At 42.8% G+C, this 20,731-nt stretch overlaps 3 protein-coding genes across 3 annotated transcripts in view; all 3 read right to left on the reverse strand.

Annotated features, from left to right (window-relative positions):
- The window catches only part of POC1B (POC1 centriolar protein B), a 49,539-nt gene extending 43,389 nt beyond the window's left edge, over positions 1–6,150 (reverse strand). The window contains exons 1-2 of the mRNA XM_021378730.1: positions 6,000–6,150; positions 5,839–5,923 (exon numbers count right to left, since the gene is read on the reverse strand). Of these exons, the coding sequence (XP_021234405.1) occupies positions 5,839–5,923; positions 6,000–6,134 (220 nt within the window). The 5' untranslated portion in view covers positions 6,135–6,150. The remainder of the gene's footprint in view (positions 1–5,838; positions 5,924–5,999) is intronic.
- LOC110392222 (polypeptide N-acetylgalactosaminyltransferase 4-like) lies at positions 735–5,710 on the reverse strand. Its single transcript, XM_021384670.1, has one exon. It carries the CDS (start codon positions 5,405–5,407, stop codon positions 3,656–3,658), a length of 1,752 nt encoding a protein of 583 aa, XP_021240345.1. The 5' UTR covers positions 5,408–5,710; the 3' UTR covers positions 735–3,655.
- Positions 6,577–10,231, reverse strand: LOC110393302 (polypeptide N-acetylgalactosaminyltransferase 4-like). Its single transcript, XM_021386413.1, has one exon. The coding sequence runs from the start codon at positions 10,206–10,208 to the stop codon at positions 8,457–8,459; it is 1,752 nt and encodes a 583-aa protein (XP_021242088.1). The 5' UTR covers positions 10,209–10,231; the 3' UTR covers positions 6,577–8,456.

Here is a 20,731-nt window from a genome sequence, read left to right on the forward strand (position 1 = left end):
ATACGACTCCACATTCTCTGATAATAAAACAAGGTTCCAGCATTTTGTTTACTACAATTGCAGCTCCATCAGGGGTGGTACAAGACACATCAGTATTACAAGTTATTTTCAAACTGTGGTGCACGTGTTACACCATGAAACGTATGTATATATATATATACATATATAAAGAAACACAAGGTGCCACAATGTGGAATTACCACTACGCTTCCATACCCTGGAATACCACAGTAGTGACTACAAGATAAAGTTGTGCAAAAGATTAGAAAGGATATGCATTGCAAGGCTTTCCCAGCTAAACATCACTGCTTGGTCACTCTTCCTTCGTCCCCCCTCCCCCCAGCTACTGAAACATACCTAGCACAATTAGCTCACCCAGTGCAAAGATTACACGTTCAATGGAGTAGAAAGATGTGTGTGTGAATATTTGAAGAACAACAAACTCCCACACTTTACAGCAACGCTGCAAATCGCATTGTGATAAGGTGCAGCGTCACAATACAAATACAGATAACAGCGATTCCGAAAATTTCCTACTTCAAGGAAAAGAATTATCCTTTAAACCTCTGTCAAAGTAACTAATCTGGGATTCTAAGCATAGTGGATTCTACATGAGGAAATTTTAATAGCTCCCATAAAGATCAAGATCATGACAATTTCATTGAATACTGTATGTATTTATACAAGTGACAGAGAAAATTAAAAAAAAAAAAAAATCAGCACACTAGCCAACATTTAAATAATCATTCTGGAATTTATTTTTCAAGAGAAACATCAAAGTAATCTCACATTTATTCAGTGTTAAGTTTACATTCAGTTTCTTAAGTCACTTAAAAAAATCAGTAGTTCAAAATATACACAAGTGCTCCCCAAATTTTCAAAGTTTAAAAGAATAGAAAATCTTCCTCAGTTCCAGATTTTCCAGAAATCTGTAGGCACTGGAAAACAACCAGATTAGAGTATTTCTGTGTAACTGCTACAACTCAGTTCAGGACTAGCTCAACTTCGATGGTAAGTTTTTTCTTCTGTCTTTCTCTCCTTGCCTACTTCCCCCACTTCAACTTTTTTCCTCCATTTGGGAAAAAATAATATATATTTATGTCTGAAATCCAGATCGTTTACTTCGGCTAGGTTGTTTACTTCTGCCTTTTTTGGTTTTGTTCCCCCCCCCCCCCATTTCTATTTAGGTTTTAAATAACCACAAAAGTAGAACAGGAGGTGGTGGGGAGAAGGAAGAAAGGTTCAAGTACACATAGACAGAACAAGTTTTTAAACTTTATGAGGCAGATTCATTGCTTCATGATTTATTGCTTAAATAGATAAGGAACACTTTGAATGTCAGATTTAACATGAAGGTAGTTCTTTATACAAAATATAGTTTTTGTCAAGTCCTAAAAAAGTTAATTCCATAAAATTTGCATAGTCTATACTCATGCTATTTACTTTCATCTGAGGAAACATGCATGGCATATACAACTGATGCTTCGGTCATGTAGGAGAACCCAGGCCTTTTTACTGTTGTACCTACTGAATGCAGCAGCCTACAGCAAGCTTTTCACAAGAGCATATACTTTGTATAATTTGCTCCTCCAGTACTTAATGACTGGTTGCCTTTTACAATTTGATACATGATTCATAACTTGTAGGTCAACAAAATAATTCCTTACTGCAGTGGAATGGAATTTTTCAGGAATGTGTCCCTTATATAGTAAAGAAGCTCCCTTTTACCCCAAAATTGTATTTGGGGAGAAAAAAAAAAAAAAAAAAAAAAGGAAAAAAGAAAGAGGAAAAAAATAAGTTGTAAGTAACCTCCTAAAAATAAGTTAAAGGCTTAAAACAACCCATGCCACACAGTGGCAAGCATTCTGAGCATGATTTAACACTACATCCCCCGCTCCAAACTTTCTTCCTCTGCTCCCCTTCAATCTCAGCCTGTTTGCACCCAAAGTCTTCAACTCTTTAAAATCACTTAGCTTCCAACATACATCTTTATTGACTCTTGCTTTATTATCTTTAATATATTCACTTATTTCAGGTCTCACTTGCTCCCCTTTAACCCTTCTACTTACCAACGCCTTTAGCAAATGTGCACCTACTGCATACCTCAGGTGTCTTTATCCAGATTCTTATTGCTCACAAGTTCAAGTTCCCACCAGCCCAGAGTCAAGGATTACTACATTGTGACTACTGAAAGACATTTACCACTTCAGTGTAAGAAACCAACCAAAGTTAGAATGCCCAAAGCATTAAGGTAAGTGTTCAACTTAATTGTATATAGCTAAAAAAAACACAGAATCAAGATTTCTTTTTTCAAATACAAAAACATATCTGTCACATCTACTATCTATAATCACACTGAAAGCTAATTAGTGACATGATTCTAGAATTGGTATTACTCAAAACTTAGTATAACTGGATACAGAAAACATTAAAAATAAGATTGGTTAGATGGTTCACAGGACACCTTGTTTTCTTATAATGTGTCCTTTGCCTTTCCAACTCTCTTCGCCTCAGCAACTCCAGACTAGGTCTCCCAGAACAATATGGTGAATAGAAAGAAGCTGTGTACGCTGCATTATTTCCAAACTCTACTGAGCGTGCAGACCATGCCAGCTTTTGCCAAATACATAACACAAAGTAAGACAGTCTAACTTTTCATTTGTATTTCTCTCCTTTCCCTTGCTGCCAGTCTAAAACATGAAAGATTCCTTAAAATCCAAAAAAAATGGATACATGGCATAGTCACATAGACTTTGTCTCTCTAGGAAGCCAAACTTAACAAGGAAAAGCTTACACAATGATGTAAATACTAAATACACAGCAAAGAAACAGCAGTAGCTGTAGCAGCAGTAATTCTGCACTTTATTTCCTTCCCTGCTACCTTCCAGCAGAACTCATACTTCTAACTATTCATTTCTTCCATTTGCAGCACCTGTAGCACGTCCTTGGTTTCACTGCTACTACGTTCTGAGACTCATCCATGAGACTCACCCTGGCCAGGTAAGTTTTACAGAACAAGAGCAAGACTGCAAAGCTGTGCCCAAATCCACCCCCTAAAAAGTCCTTCTCTTCAGTGGAGTATTTTAGCTAGAGGTCACTCTAAAACCCTAAATAGTATGTGTAAATTCCCTAAAAAACTGCAGAATATTCCAAGACTTAAGATTCAGCTTTCCACATCACTGTGAATTCAGTCACGTGCTACTGTAGCATAATTTAGGATGATAGATACGTATATTATGATGAATCTGCAAATAGGTCAAATACTGCAAGAACCTCCACTTCAGCAAGTACAAAATTTTTACTTGCACGTAATGTTACCTTGCAGGTTTAATGCGCTCATTTTTTAAAGAGTAAACAACGAGAAAATTCCTCTTCAGTCCACTCAAAAGGATTTGTTTTCCCATAATCAACAGAGACCAAAATAAGAAAATAATTGGGCAAAATTTACAAAAATAGAAGGCATAAGAAGTGTAAATCACTGTTTCAGAAACTAACTCCCACCATTTGCTTTTGCTTTCCATACAGTTCACCACAGCAGATAATTCCTACACCACTACAGGAAAGACACATCTGAAGACATTCCAATGTTGCTATCTGCTATGTATGTAAAAACCTTGGAGACTCTGCTCCACCTGATTCTTACTACTGCTAGTGATCATTTCTCAAATTTCCACATCTGATTTTTATCTGCAGCATTACAAGTTCTCATTTCCACATCAGCACGCCCCTCGGCAGTACGATAAGCAGTAAGGCACTTTCCAGAATGAGGATGATAAATAGTCCCATCTTCTTTGAAATGCCATATAATAATTTCTGGGACAGGAGATCCATCTTTTGGGCAGCTCCTCATACCTATGAAATCCTCTTGCTCAGGGACTTCAGCACATAGCTCTGTTACAGAGTTAAATCTAAACTCCTTATTTGATGTGTACTCAAAAAATTGATTTCCTCCCTGACCGTGACATCCAAAGAGAGAAAGGTGAGCCCCAGCAGGATTATGTTCTGGTAAAACGTAGTCTAGGCACTCTGATGATATTCCTACACTGCGGACAGCCCCATGCCAGCCAGGACGATCTTCTGGTACATGCAACTCAGAAAAGACGTTTTTCAAATACCAGTTAAAACTCCTGCATTTCAAACGCTCTCTCAGTAGCTTTCTCTCAGAAATATCTCCGTAGTTTTCTTTTCTCGCTGGAGGATTTCTGTTGTAAAAGTGTTCTTTATACTCATCCATCCACACCTCAGCAGCACGTGCTGTGTTCTGAAGGAAATTCGGTCTAGCATATGGTGCACGCTTTGGAAACACATGGCCTACATGGGAGCACGGATGAATTTCTAGCATGCCTCCACACTGCCACACTCTAAATGATAACTCTAAGTTCTCTCCTCCCCAAACATCCATTCCTGTATCATAGGTACCCAGGTACTCAAAATACTTCTTGCTGACAGCAAACAAGCCCCCAGCCATAGTTGGGGATCTGATTGGGTCTGTTTCAGATTTGCGCCTCAGACGTTCGTGTTTCGGCACAGAGTGCCACTGGAACGTCAGTCGCCAGTCGAAGCCCCCAATCATGGGCTCTGCTGACTGCATGTAATACTCAAATGTGTTCCAGTCGATGGTGTCAATAACAGGACAGATGACAACAGTCTCATTCTCGGCAATCCTCTCAAGCAACGGCTCTAACCAGCCGGAGACACATTCGCAGTGACAGTCGAGAAACGTGAGGACATCACCGGTAGCAAAAGTAGCTCCAATTAAGCGTGCACGAACCAGTCCTTCCCGTTTGTTGGTCCGTATTAAACGAACTCTTTTCAGACTGCTTATGTACTTCTCAAGGTCAGTTTTCAAATACACTTTATCACTCAAATCATCCACCAGTATGATTTCTTTCAGAAGCACAGAAGGAGACGTTTCAAGAACGCTGTGTACTGTCCGCAGCAACGTGGACCAGGCTTCATTGTAAAAGGCAATTACAACAGACGTTGTAGGCAGCTTTCTGTAGTTGTAAGATTTAGTTTTACAGCCACTCAGTCGATTGTCTTCAATGTGCCGATGGAGAGAGATTTTATCACTCAAATAAATATTAATTGCATACTTCTCAATCAGCTCTGCTTCCTGCTTCTTCTCCTCAGGGCTCAGCTGCAAGCGAGTGGGTTTGCCCCATTCTCCCGGGGCGTAAGAATCAGGCGGGGATTTGTCATAAACCGGACGAGCCAAATCCACTGCCTCTTCTGCTCCGTCCGTAAAGCGCCGCTCCCGTTTGCCTTTGGAGACGCTCTCCCCAGCGAGGGAGGCACCGAAGGAAGAAACCGACAACTCCAACGCGAAGTAGGCGACCATCAAGAAGCCGAGCAGCACGCAGCTTCTGCGGACCCACGTCCATCTTCTCGCCAGCCGGATCCTCATGGCAGCCCCTCGCAGCAGCCTCTGGCGGAGCGGAGCTCGGGGAGCCGCCGCCGCTGCCGGGTTCCCTCGCGCCCCCGGCTGCCCCCGTGTGCGGCTCGGGCGGACACCGGGCGTGCGGCAGGCCGGGCCGGGGCGGAGAGACGAGGGGCGGCAGAAATGCACGGCGCAACACCCCGCCCGCGCAGCCCCGGCGCTGCCCTCGCTTGCTTACTTCCTCCTCCCCCTCCTCCTCCTCCCCTCTCGCCGCGGGACAAACCCCTCCTCCGCCCTGTGGTTTGCTCAAAAAGTTGTCGCTTAAGGAAGGGGCAGAGACTCGCTGCCCGCCCGGCCGGCGCGGGAGGCCGCCCCGCCCCCGGACCTGCTCCCGGAACCGCCGCCGGGGCGGCTCAGTCCGGCGGGCGGGGGAGCCGCTTCCCGCCCCGCGCACTCACCGAGCTCCGCGGCGCTGGCGCTGAAGGCGACGCCCGTCACCGCCGCCCCGTGGCCTCTGAGGGGACGGATCAAGACCGGGTCCTCCTGAGGGAAAGCGGCGCTCCGTCAGAGCCGTGGCAGAAACCCGCGCCCTCCGCCGCCCCCCGTCCCGCTCCCTTACCAGCGCGGAGGCCATGGGCGGAGCGGACTGCTGCGGCCGCCCGAGCGGCGCCTCAAACCCCGCGCGCTCCAGGCGCGGCCGGTCGAGCCCCGAGCTCCTCCGCGGCGCCCGCCTCGCATCCTGCGATCCGCCCATTGGCGGCCTCCCGGGGGGAGCGGGGCGGGGCTGTGCCCTGGCGGCAACCCCCCCTTCCCCCCCTGCCGCGCGGCCGCGCCATCGGTACTCGACTTCCCGGGAATGGGTCGCCTCACGAGGCGGTCTCCTCAACGGCTGTGGGGCTGTGCAGCCCGGCCTCTGTCCTGCCGCCCCGTGAGGAGAGCTCTGGGTGGTTCCTAGTGCAGCAGGGAGCCCGGTGCTTGGAGCAGCTGCAGCTCTGTTGCCCGAGCCGCCTGAGGAGGGGTTGGGACAGGAGGGAAACTTTAAGGAGCCTTTCAGTTGTCTATGTGCAGCGGTTGTCTGGGCAGCGCAGAAAGGCTGAACAGAAATGTGAAGGCTCATGCCCGGGAATTTCACATGTGGGGAAATTATAACTATGAAACAAAGCACTATGCACAACATTTTTTTTTTTTNAAAGGAAAAAAGAAAGAGGAAAAAAATAAGTTGTAAGTAACCTCCTAAAAATAAGTTAAAGGCTTAAAACAACCCATGCCACACAGTGGCAAGCATTCTGAGCATGATTTAACACTACATCCCCCGCTCCAAACTTTCTTCCTCTGCTCCCCTTCAATCTCAGCCTGTTTGCACCCAAAGTCTTCAACTCTTTAAAATCACTTAGCTTCCAACATACATCTTTATTGACTCTTGCTTTATTATCTTTAATATATTCACTTATTTCAGGTCTCACTTGCTCCCCTTTAACCCTTCTACTTACCAACGCCTTTAGCAAATGTGCACCTACTGCATACCTCAGGTGTCTTTATCCAGATTCTTATTGCTCACAAGTTCAAGTTCCCACCAGCCCAGAGTCAAGGATTACTACATTGTGACTACTGAAAGACATTTACCACTTCAGTGTAAGAAACCAACCAAAGTTAGAATGCCCAAAGCATTAAGGTAAGTGTTCAACTTAATTGTATATAGCTAAAAAAAACACAGAATCAAGATTTCTTTTTTCAAATACAAAAACATATCTGTCACATCTACTATCTATAATCACACTGAAAGCTAATTAGTGACATGATTCTAGAATTGGTATTACTCAAAACTTAGTATAACTGGATACAGAAAACATTAAAAATAAGATTGGTTAGATGGTTCACAGGACACCTTGTTTTCTTATAATGTGTCCTTTGCCTTTCCAACTCTCTTCGCCTCAGCAACTCCAGACTAGGTCTCCCAGAACAATATGGTGAATAGAAAGAAGCTGTGTACGCTGCATTATTTCCAAACTCTACTGAGCGTGCAGACCATGCCAGCTTTTGCCAAATACATAACACAAAGTAAGACAGTCTAACTTTTCATTTGTATTTCTCTCCTTTCCCTTGCTGCCAGTCTAAAACATGAAAGATTCCTTAAAATCCAAAAAAAATGGATACATGGCATAGTCACATAGACTTTGTCTCTCTAGGAAGCCAAACTTAACAAGGAAAAGCTTACACAATGATGTAAATACTAAATACACAGCAAAGAAACAGCAGTAGCTGTAGCAGCAGTAATTCTGCACTTTATTTCCTTCCCTGCTACCTTCCAGCAGAACTCATACTTCTAACTATTCATTTCTTCCATTTGCAGCACCTGTAGCACGTCCTTGGTTTCACTGCTACTACGTTCTGAGACTCATCCATGAGACTCACCCTGGCCAGGTAAGTTTTACAGAACAAGAGCAAGACTGCAAAGCTGTGCCCAAATCCACCCCCTAAAAAGTCCTTCTCTTCAGTGGAGTATTTTAGCTAGAGGTCACTCTAAAACCCTAAATAGTATGTGTAAATTCCCTAAAAAACTGCAGAATATTCCAAGACTTAAGATTCAGCTTTCCACATCACTGTGAATTCAGTCACGTGCTACTGTAGCATAATTTAGGATGATAGATACGTATATTATGATGAATCTGCAAATAGGTCAAATACTGCAAGAACCTCCACTTCAGCAAGTACAAAATTTTTACTTGCACGTAATGTTACCTTGCAGGTTTAATGCGCTCATTTTTTAAAGAGTAAACAACGAGAAAATTCCTCTTCAGTCCACTCAAAAGGATTTGTTTTCCCATAATCAACAGAGACCAAAATAAGAAAATAATTGGGCAAAATTTACAAAAATAGAAGGCATAAGAAGTGTAAATCACTGTTTCAGAAACTAACTCCCACCATTTGCTTTTGCTTTCCATACAGTTCACCACAGCAGATAATTCCTACACCACTACAGGAAAGACACATCTGAAGACATTCCAATGTTGCTATCTGCTATGTATGTAAAAACCTTGGAGACTCTGCTCCACCTGATTCTTACTACTGCTAGTGATCATTTCTCAAATTTCCACATCTGATTTTTATCTGCAGCATTACAAGTTCTCATTTCCACATCAGCACGCCCCTCGGCAGTACGATAAGCAGTAAGGCACTTTCCAGAATGAGGATGATAAATAGTCCCATCTTCTTTGAAATGCCATATAATAATTTCTGGGACAGGAGATCCATCTTTTGGGCAGCTCCTCATACCTATGAAATCCTCTTGCTCAGGGACTTCAGCACATAGCTCTGTTACAGAGTTAAATCTAAACTCCTTATTTGATGTGTACTCAAAAAATTGATTTCCTCCCTGACCGTGACATCCAAAGAGAGAAAGGTGAGCCCCAGCAGGATTATGTTCTGGTAAAACGTAGTCTAGGCACTCTGATGATATTCCTACACTGCGGACAGCCCCATGCCAGCCAGGACGATCTTCTGGTACATGCAACTCAGAAAAGACGTTTTTCAAATACCAGTTAAAACTCCTGCATTTCAAACGCTCTCTCAGTAGCTTTCTCTCAGAAATATCTCCGTAGTTTTCTTTTCTCGCTGGAGGATTTCTGTTGTAAAAGTGTTCTTTATACTCATCCATCCACACCTCAGCAGCACGTGCTGTGTTCTGAAGGAAATTCGGTCTAGCATATGGTGCACGCTTTGGAAACACATGGCCTACATGGGAGCACGGATGAATTTCTAGCATGCCTCCACACTGCCACACTCTAAATGATAACTCTAAGTTCTCTCCTCCCCAAACATCCATTCCTGTATCATAGGTACCCAGGTACTCAAAATACTTCTTGCTGACAGCAAACAAGCCCCCAGCCATAGTTGGGGATCTGATTGGGTCTGTTTCAGATTTGCGCCTCAGACGTTCGTGTTTCGGCACAGAGTGCCACTGGAACGTCAGTCGCCAGTCGAAGCCCCCAATCATGGGCTCTGCTGACTGCATGTAATACTCAAATGTGTTCCAGTCGATGGTGTCAATAACAGGACAGATGACAACAGTCTCATTCTCGGCAATCCTCTCAAGCAACGGCTCTAACCAGCCGGAGACACATTCGCAGTGACAGTCGAGAAACGTGAGGACATCACCGGTAGCAAAAGTAGCTCCAATTAAGCGTGCACGAACCAGTCCTTCCCGTTTGTTGGTCCGTATTAAACGAACTCTTTTCAGACTGCTTATGTACTTCTCAAGGTCAGTTTTCAAATACACTTTATCACTCAAATCATCCACCAGTATGATTTCTTTCAGAAGCACAGAAGGAGACGTTTCAAGAACGCTGTGTACTGTCCGCAGCAACGTGGACCAGGCTTCATTGTAAAAGGCAATTACAACAGACGTTGTAGGCAGCTTTCTGTAGTTGTAAGATTTAGTTTTACAGCCACTCAGTCGATTGTCTTCAATGTGCCGATGGAGAGAGATTTTATCACTCAAATAAATATTAATTGCATACTTCTCAATCAGCTCTGCTTCCTGCTTCTTCTCCTCAGGGCTCAGCTGCAAGCGAGTGGGTTTGCCCCATTCTCCCGGGGCGTAAGAATCAGGCGGGGATTTGTCATAAACCGGACGAGCCAAATCCACTGCCTCTTCTGCTCCGTCCGTAAAGCGCCGCTCCCGTTTGCCTTTGGAGACGCTCTCCCCAGCGAGGGAGGCACCGAAGGAAGAAACCGACAACTCCAACGCGAAGTAGGCGACCATCAAGAAGCCGAGCAGCACGCAGCTTCTGCGGACCCACGTCCATCTTCTCGCCAGCCGGATCCTCATGGCAGCCCCTCGCAGCAGCCTCTGGCGGAGCGGAGCTCGGGGAGCCGCCGCCGCTGCCGGGTTCCCTCGCGCCCCCGGCTGCCCCCGTGTGCGGCTCGGGCGGACACCGGGCGTGCGGCAGGCCGGGCCGGGGCGGAGAGACGAGGGGCGGCAGAAATGCACGGCGCAACACCCCGCCCGCGCAGCCCCGGCGCTGCCCTCGCTTGCTTACTTCCTCCTCCCCCTCCTCCTCCTCCTCCTCCCCTCTCGCCGCGGGACAAACCCCTCCTCCGCCCTGTGGTTTGCTCAAAAAGTTGTCGCTTAAGGAAGGGGCAGAGACTCGCTGCCCGCCCGGCCGGCGCGGGAGGCCGCCCCGCCCCCGGACCTGCTCCCGGAACCGCCGCCGGGGCGGCTCAGTCCGGCGGGCGGGGGAGCCGCTTCCCGCCCCGCGCACTCACCGAGCTCCGCGGCGCTGGCGCTGAAGGCGACGCCCGTCACCGCCGCCCCGTGGCCTCTGAGGGGACGGATCAAGACCGGGTCCTCCTGAGGGAAAGCGGCGCTCCGTCAGAGCCGTGGCAGAAACCCGCGCCCTCCGCCGCCCCCCGTCCCGCTCCCTTACCAGCGCGGAGGCCATGGGCGGAGCGGACTGCTGCGGCCGCCCGAGCGGCGCCTCAAACCCCGCGCGCTCCAGGCGCGGCCGGTCGAGCCCCGAGCTCCTCCGCGGCGCCCGCCTCGCATCCTGCGATCCGCCCATTGGCGGCCTCCCGGGGGGAGCGGGGCGGGGCTGTGCCCTGGCGGCAACCCCCCCTTCCCCCCCTGCCGCGCGGCCGCGCCATCGGTACTCGACTTCCCGGGAATGGGTCGCCTCACGAGGCGGTCTCCTCAACGGCTGTGGGGCTGTGCAGCCCGGCCTCTGTCCTGCCGCCCCGTGAGGAGAGCTCTGGGTGGTTCCTAGTGCAGCAGGGAGCCCGGTGCTTGGAGCAGCTGCAGCTCTGTTGCCCGAGCCGCCTGAGGAGGGGTTGGGACAGGAGGGAAACTTTAAGGAGCCTTTCAGTTGTCTATGTGCAGCGGTTGTCTGGGCAGCGCAGAAAGGCTGAACAGAAATGTGAAGGCTCATGCCCGGGAATTTCACATGTGGGGAAATTATAACTATGAAACAAAGCACTATGCACAACATTTTTTTTTTTTTCAACAAAAGCCCGTAGTTTGTCTTTCCTATAAGATTATCACCCCAAGCAGCAAACGTGACCAGGAGTGCCTGAGGGAAATGTCAGGAGCCAGTAGGTTTTTGGGGATGTTTCTAAATCTATCCACACCTTTGTTCGCCTCTTCCTTCAGGGGAGCTGGGTAGGGGAGAAAACCTTCAGAGCTGGTGGAAGGTCTGGCCCATGTTGCCTGGATCTCCTGACTTAGCACAGTAGCTCCTTAGCACTTAGCTCCTTAACACAGGACAGCTCTGTGTAACACCTCAGTGAGTGATTTGGAATAAACAGGCTTAGTTATTATTGTCCTCTTTTCCCCCCTTTCTTTCTTAACCTGTTTGTGCTTTCCAGATTTCCCGGTTAGCGTTTGTATTTTTATCATACAGAATTGTCTTTAAACACTCCATTAATGATTCACAGAATGTCTTGGGTTGGAAAGAACATTAAAGCCCATTCATTTCCAATCCCCTGCCGTGGGCAGGGTTGCCACCCGCTAGACCAGGTTGCCCAGAATCCCATCCAGCCTGGCCTTGAACCAGGGATGGGCCATCCACAGTTTCCCTGTGCAGCCTGTTCCACTGCCTCACCACCCTTGAAATAAAGAATTTCCCCCTAACATCTAACCTAAATCTTCCCTCCTTTAGTTTATAACTGTTCCCCCTTGTCCTGTCACTATTTGCCCATGTAAAAAGTCAGTCCCCCTCCTGCTTATAAACTCCTTTTAAATACTGAAAGGCTGCAGAGTGGTCTACCTGGAACCTTCTCCAGGCTGAGCATGCCCAGCTCCCTCAACCTTTCTTCATAGAGATGCTCCAGTTCTCTGACCATCTTCATGGCCCTCCTCTGGACGTGCTCCTGCAACTCCTTCCTGTGCTGGGGGCCCCAAAGCTGGACTCGGTCCTCCAGATGGGGCCTTACAAGGGCAGAGAAGAGGGGGGACAATCACCTCCCTCAACCTGCTGGCCACCCCTCTTCTGAAGCAGCCCACAATACAGTTGAGCTTCCCAGCTGCAATGCTTTAAAAAAGTACAAGTAAATTTTTTGTTTTGTTTAAACAAACAGAAGAAAAAGTTGTTGTTATTAGTGCTGTGAATGTTTATGTGGCCTTGCAAACCCTTAGATAAGAGAACCAATCTCAAGGGAAAACTACTGCTCCAGTAGTTATGCTAGGAGAAATAGGTGGCAATAATTGGCAAAAGGAGGGCTATGATAACAAAACTGTCATTGAATATGCAAGTGTTCATGAAGAAATAGCTTATACTGCAATTACCTTTTTTTTTTTTTTTTTTTTAAATCTAGCCTGCATTTTTACAGAGTTTCATCTGACATTGAACTCAAACATCTATAGAATCAGGTTAGTAATTAGGCCAACATGTAAGATTGGTCAGTTACAGAACAGCTCCAAATCACTTATATTTAACCACAAAATTTAGATTTAAAATAGTAATTTGAAAATGCTGGAAAAAGCAGGTTTATCACAAGTATGTGAAAAAGATTTCCATTATTATCTTCTAGTCAGTCTTTCCAGTGCATACTCGTTATTTGACTTTACAGCTTTAGAGCTTAAAATAAGTTTTCCAAAAAATAACTAGTGAAATACATTGACTTTTTCTTTGACCTAAGCAAAGCTACAGCTTTATGTCATTATTTGTTCTTGGTTTGGCACTGTATTTTTCCACACAGTGCACTAATCCATCCCTTCGTGTTAGTTTCCATGACTTAGTTATTGCAAAGTAAAAATCTAGCATTACAAAGTTGGTAGTGATAAGACTTGAATGTCCCACATTCTGCCATGTTGTAGGAACACTGAGGTGTCCTCAGTGAGCTCACTTGTCCTCCTTACCGTTATTGAAGTCTTCTAGCCACTTCTTTACTGTTTTTCCAACTATCTTGTTTCTCCTAGAGTTTCTTGTCTGTGAGTGAAGCCTATCAGCAGGGAAACAGCCAAGTACCCATAGGCTGTATGCATCTGGGAAACAATTTTAGCACCAGTTCAAGTTGTGGTGTTCTGTTCTCTGAGAGAAAGTACCCTCTGCTTCTGTAATTCTGTGTTGCAGTATCTCAGTATTTTTGGTATCTTGTGTTCTGGAAGCCTCTTAAAACCCAGTGGGCAGGAGTACTTGGTATTTTATTCACAAGCTGAGATAAATGAGAGTTCAGTCATAATGAATCTTTCTCCTTTTGCTGCCTTCACATCTGCTACATTTCCAGCAGATCAGTATCTTTTACTCATTTTAGAGTATTGGCAATAAACAGAAATCTGTATCTGACCATAAAATTCCTGACATAGTGCCAGGTGATAGGCACAAAGCAAAGAAAGAACTGTGACTACTGAGAAGAGTGTGGATGTCACTATTTCTACTGGCTGAAAGTTTCTCAGCTTGCAGAGTTTACAAAGTTAATCTGTTCCTTGCTGCTTTCCCTCACCTGAGGGCATTTTGAGGACTCCCAGATGATTGTAGTAGGTGAAGTACTCCCTTGTTGCAGATATATAATTAGCTATAATAATTGTAGCTATAAAGCTGGCAGGTGATAGTCTTTATATGGATTTTTTTTCTCATTAGCATGCATAGATTTTATTTTTAGAATGATTTTGTGATTCTTGCAATTCCTAATAATTTAAGAAAATTATGAGTTGACTAACTTTTTAAGGTTGAGAGCAACTGTTCTGTAATATACAGGTGCAATCTACTATACTGGGTAGTTGTATGCTGTGATGGCAATGACAAATGGTGCATCAGAAGATACATAATGCCTCAGCAAGCTGTTGCTTCATCACCTGTGAAGTTGTTCTCAGATACTGAGTTAAGGTAGTGTATGTCCAAACAGAAACTGTGCATGTGGAGGAACATTAAGATTGTAGCTCAAAGTTATGCAGGTTACCTGGTCACAGTAGGGAAGGACCTAATTAAATTACATGTTGAATTCAAGGACACATAGACAAACTTAGTACTTTTCATGCATATATGTTGCAGTGCATACATAAATTACATTGACCATGTATTATTTTGTAATTATATAGGTAATAATGCATGTGGCACTAGGGATGAACTGAACACACCAGCCCACTGAGAATTCTATCCTACCTCACAGGATTTTGTAATGTTAGTATTAATACAAAGTTTGAATGTCATATCCTACTTCAAGGTAAAACTGAGGACCTAACTTCTATGTTAGCAGCCATCAACGGTGGCTGCTAAGACAGTAGAACCCATGGGACACTGGGGTGAGCCTTTGGCAGCAGGGAGAGACTTTGGCGCTGGCTCTGCAGCACAGGTGGGAGACAGGCAGGTCCAGTGCACCCTAGGTGTTAGGGCATTGTGAGATGCGCTTTACCAGAGTGAAGTGAGTTTGTATCTCAGCTGATGGAGGGAGGAGGAGAAGGCAGTATCAGGACACGTGGATTATATGCTGTTTTGCTGTTGTAGAACTACAGCTTTTGCCCCTTGCATCTTTCTGATCTCCTGCCTTGTTTTCTGCTACATTAAAAAAAGCTGTGAAATAAGTCTGTAGGTAACTGTGGAGTGCTGTTGGTTTGGAGGAATTTTCTTATCAAAGTCCCATTAAAATCTGTTTACCAACAACATCTAGAACATAAAAGGATTGCAAGCCTGTACATGCAGATTTGTAATGCAAGGATGATTCGGAAAATATCTGATGTTACTTATAGTCTAAGACATATACTTGAGGGATAACTGGAAATTACCTTTTTAAGATGACGGAATAGTTTATTTGAAGAAGGTCACTTGAAACTTTCAAAAATATTGTTTGACTTCAAAGACCTGTTGAAGAGCACGCATAGGAGTTTTTAGTGGGAAATCTTGGTAGGTATATTCATTTTGTATTCTTAGACTCTATGCATAAATCATTGTATTAAATGATTTCCGTAGCCTGATGGATCAAATCAGCTTAATTTAAAAGAAACTGCAATTTCAAAACTGACCAATGAGTAGATCAGAAGTAAGTTGTAGAGTGTGTTAAGTATCAGAATGGGTATAATAAATTGAGGGAAAGTTCAGAAAGACTTTTCATGTTTTTGCAAGCAATCAGAGAAGGGAGACATAAAAATTAGCTAAACCCCATGCACTGCTTTCCTGTCTATTAACTCTTCATAGGACTGCATATCAGTAGACCTTAAGAAGCATCTAGGTAGTCCAAGATCTGTTTCCAAGCAGTGTGCTTTCAGCTAGGAGGTAGCTACAGCTCTTTCAAAACACATTACAGTGCTCCTGGCAGACCTTATGCCAGCTATTTTAAAAAGCTTGAGGAACCAGCAAACGCTCCAGCTACAAAATCTAGAACTTCATGCTGTGAAAATGGGATGATGTTTCGCCACTAAATGCAAGAGAGAACCATAGTCAGATGCATCCACTTTGTCACAGCTTTCTTCACAAAAGGTGGAGGAGGTGATAGGGGTCTTATACTAGTGAAGTGCTCATAACAATATTACGTAGTTCAGTACGCAGTAAAAAGCCTGATGAGGCTCTTATCAAAGCAAGGCATACATGGCAAATTACCCAGTGTTTAAGTATTACTAGCTTAATTAAAATATTAATTTAAATTTTATGTCTAAAGCTGCTAATGAGGTAGCTCAGGAATCCTATTAAAATACATGAAAGTTATTGAATATTCAATGTCTCGTATTCACTAAAACCAGTGGCAGCCTCGTGTGGATGGTATGCCAGTTGCTGTCCTATTTCCAAATATATTACATCATCTCTAACGTTAGTCTTTAATGCAAGGGGTTTTCAGCTTTTTGAATTGCACTGGTAATAGCTATTGTATTCATTAAAACATTTGAGTTTATTTATTTTTTGGATTTTTTTTTTCCCAGCCAGACAAATTAGATATTGCATGTGTATAATCACATGTATTTCTAGGTAGAAATTAGAAGACATATGTTTTGGATCTACATAGTTCTATAGTTTAATGACTATATGGTGGGATGGATTGAAATGTCAGGAGCTAAGATTCCTTGAAGAATTGGTTTCATATTTGTGTAGATTGATGAAAAATGGCAACAAATTTACATGTATGGTCAGAAGACTTTGCAAGGTGTCTTCGGTTCTTCCAGGTTTCCTTGAAATAGGGCAAGAGAGCATGGATGTGTAGTAGGGCACTGCGTAAGCACAGTACAGAAATACAGTAATCTAAAAATAATGTTCACAGTAGCTTGCAGCTGATAGATTTTTAAGATTATTTCCTTTTTCAGTATATACGTTGCATTTTTATTGAAGGATACATAAGAGAACTTTAAGTGCCTGAAGGGAAACACCTGTAAAGCAAAACAGCATAATTTACACCATAGACCAAATAACTATCTAGATTAGAAGCTGAGTGACAGTTACTCTGCCAAAGAATTTGTCTTTAAGTCATTAGAATTTGTGTAAAAATGAGTGTCTTATCCAAAGGGTTTTTTTGTTTGTTCCTTTTAATTAGATGTTTTTGTTTAAAAGATGCATATCTTTATAATGACTTCAGGGATTACATTTCTTAATGTATCTCTGTAAGTACCTAAAAAGCACAGTGAAGGTACTTCATGTAATAATATGCACTTGAAGTATGCAGTGAGCTGCATTTAATCCTCTCTTAGTGTCATCTTCAATGCTCATTATAAATCATAGTCTCTATAACATACATATTTTGTTTGAACTTGTGAGAATATTTGCAGCCACAGATTTTTTTTTTCTGATAATGAGATAGGTTTGACTAGTGGAATGTTCTGGGATAATCCTATTATGGTGGTTTATAGCCATGACATCGTTACCTGTATGCCACATGCAGTTCTAACTTTAAGGAACATATTTTCCTTCTCCTTCTGCTCTCCTTTCATAATGTTTTAGCAGATGACCAATACTAGTAATGTTTGCCAAATTGCCAGTAACATGAATATGCTGGTAAGTAGATTTGTATTTCAGAGCACTTGCAACAAATTTTGAAGAATTTATTACAACGCAGCAAACGTTAGATTAAATGCGATGCTTTGGCAGATGCCATATGTCGTGGTGTTTGCAGATTATTTCCTTTTAGTACAGCTGAGTAATAACATCATCTAACATAATGTGGTTATTAACTGCAAGAGTGAGTTAATGAAAACTGATGAACTGCCATGTGAAGATACCAAGCTTGATGAAGTGTCTGCTTATTGGTGCATCACAAGGCAATGTTATACATAAAGGAACTAATAAGGAGAATAAACTGAGAAGTGGAATAAACAGGACCAAGGGAAACTACAATAAATTTAAATAAAGATGGACTCTTGGTATCTGAGCTCACTTAGTCAATTTTAGTAGCTTTTCTTGAAGTCCAAACATGGTGAAAACCAATTCTGTCTTAGATGAAAAGTTTATGGATAAAAGGTGGCACAGCATTTATTTGTTGGATGTTACAGAGGAACCTCGTATTTGCATATAGCAGGATTTGTGTTGGTAAGTAGTTCACAGGGTTTATTATAAACCAAACTTCAATGAAACTAGATGGTGAAGTTTTTAACATTGCAATGAAGACACAGAGAATATAAGGAGTGATAAAACCTCGATGCATTTTCCTCGACTAAGCTTTTCAAAAGGAAAAATACTGTATGCTTTACATTTAAACAGAAAATGTAGAAAATCACCTTGTTTTACCACCTGCAATTACAATTGATCTGAATATTTCAGGAGCCAAAGAAACAGTTAGAAACTTAAAAAAAATACAGAATTTTCCTTTTGTACATAGATGAACAACTACCAAAAAACGTAAGGAAGTGAATGAAGGATGTTCACATCTGAAGGCTGTGTAATAATCCAGAGCGTATCAGTGAGGGTGGGTAGCTGATGAAGTGACAGTGAAGACCAAAGACAAGAATGCTGAGGACTTTTTCCTCAACTTGAAGGAACAAAACAGAACAGAATGCATAGGTTTTCTCTGAGGCTTTGGGGAATTAAGGGATTAAATGAAAAAATAGAAGATGTGCACACTGTAGCTAAAACGATCAGGTACTTTGTCTTAATATGATGCTTTTTATTCAGAGATTGTGAAGTACTTTTCCAGTCTGACTAGCAGTTTATTTTGCAGGTAGCATTTTACTTGCTCTTGAATTTCTGCAGAGACACGCATAGTGGTGAACACCAAAGACTGCTGTTGAAAAGATACATTGCAAGGAATCTGATTTCATGGGGAATTACAGTAGAATCAGAACCAGAATTTGTGTCTGACTCCAAATTCTTATTTTAGGGCTCCAAGAAATAACTGGCAGACCTCCAAGGAACATAAGCAAAAAAGAATGTGTGTGGAGATAGAATTCAGAGTTGTAAGGGTTGTTTTTAATTAAGGCTACTTGCAAAAGTTACCTATGGAAGGGCATAACAGAAACTCACTTAGCTAATGACATTTTCTGTTCAATAATCCTGATGTTAATTCAGATTTGACCTCTGCCTTGTGTCATGCCCTCTTCAGATGCCATTTCTTATTGCTCTTATTCATTATGTTAAATTTAACACCAAAGTAATCACTTCTATCATGTTAGCTCATTGAATTTAAATTCATAGGACTGCATTTGAGAATTTCTGATGCTTTTGTTTCCTGCTAGCTACTTCGTCTTTGTTTTGTTTTATGGTATCAGAGTTGAATTGGAAGAACAAGGGAATGGCTATTTCTGTGTTTCTTGCATTGCTTTGGATGTTTTCTTGAAATTTAAAGGGTCAAAGTAATTCAACCCTGGCTTATAGGCAGTTTATAGCAAGATATATTAGGTATGAAAACAGTACCTGGATTTACAGCGTACTTTAAGACTGAGTCAGAATCCATAGTTTATTCTGAATACTTCTTGCTTCTGTTGATAAAATTATAAATTTTGTTTAAGTGTCTCCTAGCTCAGAGTGAAGCTTAATGGACCTTCCAGTATCAGGAAGGTATGTCAAGGTTGTGTCTAAATGTGTTAGTTTGACTAGCTTATTTCAGGTGGTTTTTAAATCAAATTATTGTTCTAATTTTGAATTTTCTTGCATCCCCGTACCACATTAATACATAATTGTAGTGCCAAAACAGACATAAATAAGCCTAGCAGCTAGCTGCTACCAAAAAAAGTCATCATCATTCCTTCTATTTCCTGCTGGCATTAATGCTCATCTGACCTAGGAAAGTACCGGTTTAGAGCGCTAAACCAACAAGAATAGTAGTGTGTTGTTTTCTTATTTATTCTTCACTGTGTGCCAGTTCTCCTCAGGATCAGATGGATGCTAATGCTGGCACTCAGTAAATGGTTGGAGTTTGCTGCTAAGTGTTGCACTGCTGCTTTTGGCAATACTTATTCTGTAGGTTCTCTTGGAGAGGCTGTCAAACTACACCCTCAGATGACTCATTTTCTGAGTTTCATCAGCATACAGTGCCCCCACATGATCAGCTAGCAACAACAACCTGATCTGCATCACAACTTGTAGGCTAGTGTTATGCTACTGCTAAAAGTAGGTCAATTCAACTGAAAAGTTTTCTGATTGCTAGAAGGCTTGTTAAGAGTAAACAAGACATTTTCAGTAATCACAGAGTAGTGCAATGTGTCCCTAATATTTCTCACACCAGTTCTCCATCCGTCCTGTGATGTTTACAAATTGTGTGGTTGCTTACTGATTCCCACCCACTGGCTGTATAGTTCATCTTTTGAACTTAGTTGAAGGAAGATGAAAGAACTGGAGATAGAAAGGTGAATTTATAAAATAACTTATTGGCAGATCATCAAGAGCATTTTTCTGCATCTGTAAATTGCTTTTGTAGATACACCTAATGAACTTGCTAAATGAAGACTGTATTGTGACCTCTTGATTTTTTTCTCATCGCTTTGTTTATTCTTAAACCAAAACTTGCTGTCAGCTGGTCACCAGGTAGGATCTTGAGGTTAAACTGCCTTCTACTAAGCATGCACACTAGACAACGTGGAATTTGCCCCCACAACCTTGAATTAGTCTCTTTTATTACATGTTTCTTCCTGTTGCATTGAGCTAAAGTATCATCTGTTCGTCAGGCTTCTCCCCAGCCTCTCTGCATTTTGATGGACTAAGAACACCTCTGGATTACCAAGTTCCACATTTTTTCCATAAGATTCTTCTTCATCTGGTATTCTTACTCTATCTGAGATAGAGGAGAGAGGCTCTGCTTTCTTTTCTGAGATGAAATTCCTTTTTTATTTGTGCTGTTAATTTCACAATTGCATTCTACAGTTTGGAGTTAATAAAGCATAGCTTTTGTACTTCTTTACTTATTTGGATTTAATGGAAGTCACTCCCCATTCACATTAGGATTTTTAACTATGAAGATGATACTCAACACCATGCCATACATAGTCAATTACAGATTATGTATAACCTA

This window comes from Numida meleagris, chromosome 1 (assembly GCF_002078875.1).
Source record: "Numida meleagris isolate 19003 breed g44 Domestic line chromosome 1, NumMel1.0, whole genome shotgun sequence".
Classification (NCBI taxonomy): Eukaryota; Metazoa; Chordata; class Aves; order Galliformes; family Numididae; genus Numida; species Numida meleagris.

Bases quoted from the DNA above. Each gene is read 5' to 3' on its own strand.
- LOC110392222 (XM_021384670.1), bottom strand. From the start codon at position 5,407: ATGAGGATCCGGCTGGCGAGAAGATGGACGTGGGTCCGCAGAAGCTGC.
- LOC110393302 (XM_021386413.1), bottom strand. From the start codon at position 10,208: ATGAGGATCCGGCTGGCGAGAAGATGGACGTGGGTCCGCAGAAGCTGC.